Source organism: Chiloscyllium plagiosum, unplaced genomic scaffold, assembly GCF_037043375.1.
Source record: "Chiloscyllium plagiosum isolate Xiang-an unplaced genomic scaffold, Cpla_swu_hap1 HiC_scaffold_15, whole genome shotgun sequence".
Lineage (NCBI taxonomy): Eukaryota > Metazoa > Chordata > Chondrichthyes > Orectolobiformes > Hemiscylliidae > Chiloscyllium > Chiloscyllium plagiosum.
Window position 1 is genome coordinate 33,394,797 of NW_028270153.1, and position 12,106 is coordinate 33,406,902.

At 39.1% G+C, this 12,106-nt stretch overlaps 1 protein-coding gene across 3 annotated transcripts in view; it reads left to right on the forward strand.

Annotated features, from left to right (window-relative positions):
• Positions 1–12,106, forward strand: part of zbtb46 (zinc finger and BTB domain containing 46) — a 106,636-nt gene that overhangs the window by 25,359 nt on the left and 69,171 nt on the right. For all 3 annotated transcript variants that reach the window (XM_043710445.2, XM_043710448.2, XM_043710447.2), the window contains exon 3: positions 7,443–8,419. In XM_043710445.2, coding sequence (XP_043566380.2) covers positions 7,443–8,419 — 977 coding nt within the window. The remainder of the gene's footprint in view (positions 1–7,442; positions 8,420–12,106) is intronic.

Genomic DNA, 12,106 nt, shown 5'->3' on the forward strand with positions numbered 1-12,106 from the left:
TGTCTCCAAACCTATTAGTACTGCAGTGCCAACTCTTATATGTTCTGGCATCAGCTCTTAGTTATTTCGATTTGTGCGTTCAGTTCATTTGTTTGGTTCTGAATGCTATGTGCATTCAGTTATTGAGTTTTACTTTTGGCATTTTATTATTGTTGTAACCTGTATCTGTTGATCTACTGAGTCCTTACTCTTTAACCCTTTCTGTCATGGTGTATCTTATCACTTCCTACATTCATACTTGTTAGAAAACTACCAATTATCTGTCAATATTGCAAAAACAGTCACTTAAAGCCTGAATAACTTCATAAGTTTTATGTAAACTTTAAAATGGTGCCCTTTAGTTTGGAAAATTTGCGATATCTATTGTAGATAATATGAATTCAACTTAATTATATTCCAGCTTCAGTATAATGTGAATTGTCCAAGAATAATTTTTGAATGTACGTTTTCTTTAATTTCCAGAAGCATTGGTATTTTAGTAAGAAATGTAAAGCCTATAGCTTAACACTGAATGGCCTTCGTCTTTTTAGATAAAATTTCTGGAATTGGTTTGGTATGTGCAGTGTTAGCAACAAATGGCTCGACTTTGCTCCTCAAATGATTGGTGGATTTGAGTTATGTGACATCGAAATTGAGGATATTTGACTGGTTTGATCTTTAAAGCAACAGTATATCAAACATTCTCCTGTAATCATGGGAAACTATTGTTGGTAAGAAGTTGTATAAGTGCAGTAGCTCAGTTCAGCTGACTTTCAGATGAATTTATTTTGTTATACACACTCAGTTCATTTGCTTTGTTTTGCGTGCTGCTTGCAATCAGTTACAGAGCCTTGGGTTTTGTTTAGAGCCAGAGGGTGGTGAGTCTGTGGGACTCATTCCCACAGTAGACTGTGGAGGTCATAGAATCAGAGATGTACAGCATGGAAACAGACCCTTTGGTCCAACCCGTCCATGCCGACCAGATGTGCCAACCCAATCTTGTCCCACCTGCCAGCATCTAGCCCATATCCCTCCAAACTCTTCCTATTCATATACCCATCCAAATGCCTCTTAAATGTTGCAATTATACTAGCCTCCACCACTTCCTCTAGTAGCTCATTCCATACACGTACCACCATCTGTGTGAAAAAGTTGCCCCTTGGGTTTCTTCTACATCTTTCCCCTCTCACCCTAAACCTATGCCCTCTAGTTCTGGACTCCCCGACCCCAAGGAAAAGACTGTCTGTCTATTTATCCTATCCGTGCCCGTCATGATTTTATAAACCTCTATAAGGTCACCCCTCAGCCCCCGGCGCTCCAAGGAAAAAAAGCTCCAGCCTCTCCCTGTAGCTCAAATCCTCGAACCCTGGCAACATCCTTGTAAATCTTTTCTGAACCCTTTCAAGTTTCACACCATCAACCAGACTTGCATGCAGTATTCCAACAGTGGCCTAACCAATGTCCTGTACAGCCGCAACCTGACCTCCCAACTCCTGTACTCAATACTCTGACCAATAAAGGAAAGCATACCAAACGCCGCCTTCACTATCCTATCTACCTGCGACTCCACTTTCAAGGAGCTGTGAAGCTGCACTCCAACGTCTCTTTGTTCAGCAACACTGAAGAAGGGCTTATGCCCAAAACGTCGATTCTCCTGTTCCCTGGATGCTGCCTGACCTGCTGCGCTTTTCCAGCAACACATTTTCAGCTCTGATCTCCAGCATCTGCAGACCTCACTTTCTCCTCAGTTAGCTAAGAGCCAATCCGCTTCACTTGTAAACAACTCCTCAGCTCAAGATTTGCTTACACATTGTAGGATCTGATAGCGACAAAAATAGAATATAAATAAGTTTAAAATACCTTGCTGTGAAATTCTGGAATTCTTGTAAATCCCTGTTGATAAAAAAAACTGTTCATTCTCATTGCAGTTCACAGTTTTTAAAGATGCAAAAGTAAAAGACATGTTTCTTATGTAGATGCGACTCTGACTGAAAGATACTATTGCTCAGCAAATTACATAATTTTTGTTTGCAAATCCTTTTATCCGGAAAGATATGGCAAATTTGAAATAACTACCAGTGTGGATGTTGCCATTTTTTTAAAAGCGCCAACCATATGCTTAGTAAATATGGGAAATAAACCTGGATTCTGACATCACTCTGTCTGAAAATAAAGTTTAGTGCCACAAATGTAATGAGTTTGAAGGTCAGCAGAGTTGAAATGTGAATAGGAACTTCCAAGGTGAGAAATTACCTGCTGGGGTTGAAATAGAAATACGTAACCCAGAAAGCTTATTGATAAATCATTTCCAGATTTTTATGAAATCTGGCGCTAGTCTAATTAAGAAGGACCTCCTCATTGCAGCAAAGTTGTGTGAAAAGAGATCAAAATTTGTTTGTAAATTATTCTCTCCGTAATATTGGCTGCAAGGTCAGTACCCAGTTTCAACTTAAGAAATTTGAAAAGATTAGTGACAGGTTAGTTTGTTTGATTGTAGGATGCGCATTTTAATACTTAATTTTTACAAGTGTGATACATGGACGTTTTTACATCCCTCAAGAACAGATGAATATGACCTTAATTGAACTATCTCAATTACCTGACCTTTGACATCAACAATGACTTATCCTTGTATTGCTCCTTTAGTTTCATTTAAGTGCTAAAAGGGTATTCTGAAGGGTGTCATCAAGCAAAGTTTGACGTCAAATCACATTCCTAACTTCTGCTTGCTAGGTGGTGGAAAGGCTTTTGGAAGTTAGATGGTGAGTTGCTGTAGGCTACCAAGCCAGTTCATGTTCTTAATGGTGTAAAACTATTTTGCTCAGAGGTTGAAAACATTTTAACTGCTGTCCCATGTTGGAAGAACCTTAATTTTTAAAACAGCTAAAGATAGTTGGGCCCAGGTGATGGTGAACTCGTCCTGGAACTGAGATGATTGGCTTCCAGCAATCACAACTATCTTCCCTTATGTTATGTGTGACTCCAACCAATGATGATCCTTTCCCTGATAACTATTTGGCTTCAGATTTTCCTGTATCGCCACACTCAGAGGCTCCCTTCTGTCATGGGCAGTTGCTCCTCTCTGCTCTGCAATTTACCTCCATTGTTTGGACCAAGATGAAAGTGAGGTGTAGAGCCAAATGGCCATAGTTGTATTCCTGTTATCAATGTAAAGTTGTTCATGTTCCCTGTTATGCTGATAAAATACAAAATGTGTCCAGCCAGTGGGTCAGCCTAAAACAACAATTATACAACATTTTTTGTCATCTGAAATGGCTGCACAAATTGTCAAATGTCATATTTGTTCATGTTGCCCAAGTGAGGAATTATTTCACTCTAACTCATAGTTTGGAAGGCTTTGCTTGTTTGTTTCTTGCTTCATTTTGTTCCTTTGCTCACTTACTGTTGTTAGACATGATTTTGATTGATATGTTGGGATCAGTTCTCTGCAAACTGGGAGTAAGTTCAAGTCTTCCACTTCTTTTGAATTACCCAGGAGCTTGAGGAGCCTAGAAGTAAATCCCCATCATTTGCTATATGGAAATGCCTGGATTAACCAGAGTTGACTTGCCTATCAATCACAACGATTGCTCCTGGGATATGGATTGTTGTGATTGTTTGAACTTGATGTTCTTACATTAGTCCTAATGAGTGAAAAATGAAAAACTTCAGCAACATCTCTCCGCTCAGCACTACTCAAGTTCTCTATGACCAAGTGACTGTTCATTCTCTTTTTGTTTTGTTCAAAGCATAGTTAGTTTCTCAAATGTTAACATTTTACATATAAGCTTTGTTGTTTTTATCTTGCTTTAGTTATTTGTGCTGAGACTGACATCATAAGGGTCTGAAATACTTAGCTTATGCTCAGGTGGGCTCTTGAATTAAAGGTGCACATGTTAAGTTCTTTTTTGTGAGGTCCTTACACACTTGATGCAACTGCAACACACCGACTTTTGTGAACAAGCAACTAGATTTATTAAGCACAGTACAGTATAAGCTTAGAAGAAACCTTTAACACACCTCGCAGGGCGTCAGGGGTCATGGCAAGAGCTCTCTCTGAACAAAGGAAACAGTCCTTCCTTTATACAAAATCTTTACATCACAGTAATGCCCACAGTCACTCCCTCGCAGTCACATGCCACTCAAGATACAATGCAGTGACCACCTCACCGCCAGGAACAGTGTAATGCAAATCTTCCCGTTAGTGGCCAGATCTGGTGTCAATTGTATTTTTTTTTAAACTGCTGGGAGTAGTCAAAATTTCCAACTATTATTTCTTATTGATTTCTGAATAGGGGATGAAAAATGTAAATCATCCCTGAATGGGAAGAAAATGGCCATGTAAACCTACCACCTTCCGCCTATAAGACAAAGACCCACCACCTTACCCCGGAGCATTCAATTTCTTGAGATCAGTAGAATAAATGAACTCTTCAGTATCACACACGTGCTGTAAAATGTTTGCCACAATAAAAAGAAAATGCTGGAAATATTCAGGTGTGGAAGCATCTATGGCAAGAGATACAGTTCAAATTTGAATGACCCAAAGAGAGGTGGAGAGAGGGGTTGTGTTGACTAAGTGGCACACTGCACAATTGCTTGGACAGACTAGAAGAATGGGCAAAAAAAGGTGGCAGATGGGATATATTGTGGGAAAGTGTGAGATTATGCCTTTTGGAAGGAAGAATAGAGGGTTCGACTATTGTCGAAATTTTCTAAATGCTTTGAAAAATCAGATGCACTAATGGACTTAAGATCCTAGTTGAGGATTCTAAATTTGCTCTGCAGGTTTAGTTGGCAGTTAGGAAGGCAAATGCTTTATTAACATTCATTTCAAGAGGGCTAGAAAGGAAGAGTAGGGATGTACTGCTGTGGCCGTATAAGGCTCTGGTCTGACTGTATTTGATATATTGTAAACAATTTGGACTTTGATATCTAAGAAACGATATGCTGGCTTTGGAAAGGGGTCCAGAGGAAGTTCACAAGAACAATCCCAGCAATGAAAGGTTTAATATGTGAAGAGTGAATGAGGACTCTAGTTCTATGCTCGATGGAGTTCAGGAGGATGCAGGGGGGAAATTCTGCTTGAAACTTGCAGAATGCTGAGAGCCCAAGATAGAGTGGATCTGGAGAAGATGTTTCCACTAGTAGGAAATACTAGGACATGAGGGAGTAACTTAGGAACAAAGTGGCGATCCTTTTGAACTGAGATGAAGAGGAATATCTTCAGTCAGACATGGGGAATCTATGGAATTCATTGCTGGAGACGGATGTGGAGGCCAAGTCATTGATTGTATTTAAGACAGAGATAGGTTCTTGGTTAGTAAACTGATTACAGGTTGTGGGGAGAAGGCAGAAGAGTAGGTTTGAAAAACATTAGCCATGATAAAACAATGTAGCAGACTCTGAGCCGAATGACCTAATTCCCCTCCTGTGTTTTAATGATCTTATGAAATTTTACTTCTCAGAACTTGAGGATTAGAATCTGGGAAGTTGGGACTTAGACAAGCTGAGCAAGTTGTATCCAGGCAGGACTGGGATTTACGACTTAGTTCCATTTAGACTCATGGTTTATGCATCTGGATTTTCTGAGCCAATAGCTTTTCTATCTATTGCACTGATTTCATCTTTCACTAACAACACAATCCCACCTCCTTACTGGTAAGTTTTTTGTTAGTACGGTGAAGGACTGAAAATGGAGGAGCAGGAGATGAGAACGTGAAGGGGGCTGTGACAATAGTAAAGCAAAAAGATGGAAAAGAAATGTAGAAAGCAAAGCCTGAAGGCAGAGGAAACAGTTAGCAGCAAATCAGGTCATGGTACAAAAATACTAAAAAGATAAATATATTATATCTAGAGTCCACACAGCTATCATAAGATTGGTGAATTAACAACACAGGCATAATGGCTATACGATTGTGATGACAGGACATGGCTACAAGATGACCAAGATTAAGAAATGTACGTATGAGATTATTCAACCTTTAAGAAGGAAAGGCCATTCTTGTACAAGGATTTGAATATAGAAGCAAGCAAGTTTTAGTGCAAGTACATATGGCTTTTGGTGAGACCATATCTGGAGTATATTGTGCAGTTTTGGTCTTCTTACTGAAAACAATGCGTACTTGCCATCCAAAGAGTGCAACAAAGGTTCACTAAACTGATTCATGTGATGGTAAGTTTATGTTAAATTGGAAGCTAAAATGCTCTTAAACTTAAATCCAGTTTATGTTGAGCTTCATTAGAACAATACAGCAGGCCAATGATATAAACGTGACCATGCAAGCAAAGTGGTGGATTCAAATGGCAAGACATTGGAAGCTTGGGGTTCTGTTTGTGTATTGAACAGAGGTGTTCCACAAAGTGATCATTCTGTCTGAATTTCATTTCATTGATGCAGTGGCAATAATATTGTGACTAACGAATGCATCATAGTAAATTGAAAGAACTACAGGTAAATTGCTGTTGCACATGAAAAGAGTGATTTAAGGTTTTAAGAGAGGAGATAAAGGGCAAGGTGCTATATCACCTGCAATTGAAGGGAAGGTGCCATGGGAAAAGGACAAGGTGTTGAGGGTGATTGAGCTGTCAGGGAGGCGACAGTCCTGGCAAAATACTAATTGTAGGGAAAGTTTTGGGAAATTAGAAGCAGCATGGTGGAGATGGCTGAAATAACAAAGGCTGACACATTGAAGACAGAAGCTGATGAGTTTGAAAGTTAGGACAAGGAGAATCCTCAAGGAGTGGGAAAGAAAGCATGAAAACTGAAATGCACATACTGAGTCAGAAACAGTTGAGGGCCTCATCGACCATGGTTGGTGAGATCCATAGTGAGATAAAAAGAAAACATCAGAATTGCTTTTGTAGAAAGTGACATGAAAAGAAGAATTGCACTGGAGAGACTTGAATAGTAGGCGAATTGAAGGAGGCAAGGTGTGAGGAAGTGCTATCAGAATAGTTGCAAATAGCCCATGCCCAAGAAGGAAAGACAAGAAAAGGAAGTGAAGGGAACTTTTAGATTGATCATCCAAAGATGAGAAGGATAACAATTGGAAGCAAAGCTGAAGCTTTGGTATACCTTCCCACTTAATAGTTCATTCTGTCCTATTAATTCTTTCGTGGCCGTGCTTATCATCTGCATTCTAAAGGTTTTAACTCTAAACTGTAGAAGAAACTACTGCTTTTCATGTTGTTTTGGGTAGCAAATTGATTTTAATGAACTGCATGCTACAGTACTGAAGGTTGTCGTGCTGTGTAATGTTTTCTGAATGGTAGATTATGAAATATTCAGCAATGTTTATGAATTTATAGTTGATTCCGTTTACCGTCAGGCATAACTTTGCATTTGGTGAAAATTATGTTGTTCATTGCCACTTAAAATTGGGATTAGAATTCTGATTTTGTTTTACCATTCATGTTGTGCAAAGTTGATAGTGATTTTCTTCATTCTTTCCTGTTAATAGGATTCAGAAACAACAGCAATATCTGTCAATGAATAATCGGAAGGATGACATGGAGATCACTTCCCATTATCGCCACTTACTGCAGGAATTGAATGAACAGCGACAACATGGCATCTTGTGTGATGTCTGCATCATTGTAGAGGGGAAAATATTCAAAGCACATAAAAATGTCTTGCTTGGTAGTAGTCGCTACTTCAAAACTTTGTACTGTCAGGTGCAGAAGATGTCCTCAGACCAGGCCACAGTGACTCATTTGGACATTGTCACAGCGCAAGGTTTCAAAGTAATCATTGATTTTATGTATTCAGCACACCTTGCACTGACTAGCAAGAATGTCATTGAGGTGATGTCAGCTGCGAGCTATTTGCAGATGACAGACATAGTTCAGGCATGTCACAGTTTTATCAAGGCAGCTTTAGATATCAGTATAAAGACTGAGCCATCAGAGGATATAATGGAGTATGATATGGGAGCTCCCTCAAGCAGCAGCATTGATATTGTGACGCCAGTAGCAGTGGGCAGGAGCAGTTCTCCCTGGTTAGAAAGGCGACGAACAAGCCCTGCAAATTCTTCTGGAGATTCGGCGATTGCAAGCTGTCATGATGGTGGGAGCAGCTATAGTAAAGAAGAACATGAGCAGAAAACTGACAGTCATGATGACATCTCATCGCAGTCTCTCTGGTCCAGTGATGTTGGTTACAATTCATTTAGAGTCAAGGAGGAACAGATATCACCTTCCCATTATGGAGGTGTTGAACTGAGAGAATCTCACCTTGGCAAGGGCAGCACTTCACAGAACACCTTTTCTGATCAGGTCCCTGAGGTGTGGCAGCTGCCTGGCCGAAAAAAGAATCGTAAAAATAAGCAAACAGTGCGGCATATTACACAACATGTTGAAGTGGACAGTAGAGCCAGCTCTCCAGTGCCATCGATGCTTACTGTTACAGGGTGGCCATATAACAGCCGGGATGGATCAGGTAAGCTAAAGATTAAAATAAACTAATGTTTTCTTAAAATGTGATGGATATTGCCAATTACTAAATCTAGCACCGCAGAACAAAATTATTCATTGAATTGTACCTGGGCTTTTTGATAACTGTCCAAATAGTCCTGTTGCTCTTTCCCTCTGCCTCAAAATATGTTATAGTAAATCTGACAGTAATGTTAAATTTGTCACTTAAGTTAAATAGTCTAACTGTCTTTTCATGGTAAGAATAGATAAAACATTTTAAGTGGTTAGGCGCAAAGTTTGCACATTTGTTAAGAAATGCCATTGAAGCTGCATGCATTGATACACAGGACTGTTTTTATCTCTGCAAACAACGTAAATATACTGTGCCTGTTCCACCTTGGCAAAATAACTGACAGTCATTCATTGCTATAGTTCTCCAGGAAATAGCTTCAGTAATCAGCGTTAACCTAGCTGGTTTAAAATTTAAAACATTGCAGTTAAATTTAATCATTAACTGATGCACTTTTACTAATTGAAATCCACCAGTCAACAAATCAGCACTCTTGTACAGTATAACTATTGGTTTTCTTCTGTATTTGTTTACTTGTCAGTTGTCCTGGTGAGTTTGTTGAAATGCATTGAGAAAATGTCTTTCTCAGCAATAATCAAGTTCTGTACTACCAAATAACTTACCAGGATCTGCAGTCATTGTTTTTACCATGCTAAATTGCCCATAATATTAGCTGTATTAATTGGAGAGAAATGGGTCTGGATGGGTTACTCTTTGAAGGGTCAGTGTGGACTGGTTGGGCCGAAGGGCCTGTTTCCACACTGTTGGGAATCTAATCTAATGGCTGCTGAATAGTTGCTGGTTATTACAGAAGTTAAATTCAAATGTGTGAGATTGTCATTTGATTATTTATGCTTCATATGATTAACTCTCCTACAATCCGTTCACAGTGCGATATTTTCATTTCTGTCGATTTGAGCTGAACAAGTGACTGATTTATTCTTGAATGAATACATGTGCTTTCATCTTCTCTTGTCTGTTAAACGATTGCCTCCCCTACAGTTCACTTGCATGGAATACACTGTGCCCTGCAGGCAGCTCTTGTGCTGTCCATTATTTTCTAGCAAATGGCTCTAGACGAGGCAGGTACGAATTAATCACTTAACACAAGGAAACCTCTTCCTGTCCAAGTGTTTTATGAATTTCCATCTTGATTAAAGTTGTTGAAATTATGAACATGTTCATACGTTGTTTAAAATACTCCTTGTTTTGCAGTAAGTTACTTAAAATAAATCTTTCCGTTTGCTCATGTAGTAAAATGAAGGGATTAGCAACACAGGATCTCATGTTAAATTAATAAAGCTGTTCCACAATTTGATTGACTAATTTGCATTTCGTCATTCCAGTGCAGAGGCGACTACACTGAGCATGGCATCTTAAATTCAAAGTATACAAAATACCAAGCTGCATCTCTTGGAGTGGTTGAGGTTCTGGGAATTAACTCCTGGTATAAAGCCTGAGTCAGTGAGTGGTAATGATTACTTCAGTTGATCTCATCAATATGTCTTGATGTATAGTACATACAAGCAAAGGTGCAAATAGAGTAATCAGAGTGAAAGATGATGAGATGAGGTCAATACTTTTACTAAAGATGGAGGAAAATATGGGAACAAATCAAGGAATGACAGGACTGTCAATCAGGAAGAGGTCAGCGCAGCATTCCAAGGATTGAAGAATGGCAAAACAGTGGGGTTGGATGGTATGGAAGCAGCATTATGGGCCTGTCTGGGTGAATGTGAGGTCCAGGTCCTCAAAAGCTAATCATTTATATCATCATAAAGAAAATCTAAAGGCCATGAGGCAAAGCATGTTGGCACCAATATTCAAAGGAAAGACAGACATTCAGCCTGTAAATAAACATAAGAATGAAACATGAGTATTTATGGAAACCTGTGATGCCAAGAAGAAGCTTACAGGTGCAAATCTTGTTTTCAGGCAAGTGGTGGAGAAATATCAGGAAGACCAACACAACATTGAAGATTGTATTCATTGCTCGAGGAAAAAGTTTGACTGGGTGTCTAGGACAGAGCTAGGAGTTGTTTTCCTCGAAGTGCATGCTTAAAGGAATACCAGACGAGTGAGCAGCAGTGTGCGGAAAGGAAAGAGTTTCAAAGCCAAAGTTTGGGTGGCTCTGTGGATTGGGAACTGAGCCCCTTTGTCTGGATATTCCAGCTGAGCAAGTGAGACGGGAAGTACCATGGTCAATGATGTTTGCACTGTTGATGATCCCTTCCATCACTTTTTTGATGATCGAAAGCAGACGGGTGGAAATTGTCTGGCTTGAATTTGTCCTGCTTTTTGTGCACAGGAAGTAGCTGGACAATTTTCCACATTGCAGGGCAGATGCCAGTGGTGTTGATGTATTGGACTGCATGGTTTGGGGCATGGCAAGTTCTGAGGTTCAGGTTTTCAGTAATGCTGCCCGAATGTTATTGGGGCTCATGTCCTTTGTAGGATCTAGTGCTTTAAACTGTTTCTTAATGTGGGAGAAGCTGAAAGACATAACAGATGAATTTTGCTTAATTTGTCCTGTATATTGACATAGTTGTGTGAACTTACCATTTATACATTACAAAGTAGCACTTGTGTTGAATTAACCTAGTCCCTAATGAGCTGGTTATTTCAGTTTTGCCTTTAGTCCAAGGAGAAGATATGTCATAACATTCAAAGGGGTCCAGCTGGTGACACAAAAACATCTAACAATGGCAATTAGTGCAGTGTCAGGCCACCTCCAAATGAACTTGTACAAATTTGCAGTGTAATTGAGTAAACATTGTAAGTTAGGAGTTATTTTTGCAAAATATGTCCATTCGTCATGTCAGTCAGTAGATTTGCCTGTTGAAAAGTTGGGGAGGATGTAATGTCATGATAGTGGTAAAATATAAAGAAAGAACTTTGGATGCTAGAGATCTGAAACAAAAATAAATTTAGTGAAATTCAGTAGGATTGATGGGGAGAAATCAGTTCATGATGTGAGTCTGGTGATTTTTCATCAGAACTCAGTTCAATTTTTGACTCCTGTCATCTGATTTTAATATCTGGAACCGGTTATCAGATGTTTTGTGGAACTCTTGAAAGTATGCAACAACGCCGAGGTTAGCTCAGTTCCATGAAACATCTGATAATCATCCATTTGACTTCCTCCCTCTCAAAGGACGTGATCTCTTGATAAAGCAATTTGGATATGTGTTAATGTACCGAGAGCAAAACATCAATTAAACGATCATGGTCTTCGGTTTTAACCTAACACCTCAAATTCACTGTAATGGCTTTTATAATTGCATATACTCTTAAATTTTTTAATGTTTAGCACACTCTCTCATTTTTTAACATTATGCCAGTTTTTGTAGGTTTAATGTGATGCCTTTTCTTAGTGTTTGCAATCAAAAAATAGCTTTTCCTTTCATTCAAGTAATCCTTGTCATTAGTTCCTTATTCGATTCTGGTGGACTGGCAAACTACATTGGCATTTGTGTGAAGAATGGCTATGCTGCACAAAGAATTAAAGATGTTTGTTGCAGCCAGCCAAGATGATTTTAAACCTAATTCGTCCTCCTCACCTAATTGTATCAATAGATAGACTTGAATAAATGAATGGAATCCTCACATTGCCTCTGACTTGAAAAGAAAGAATAAATGATT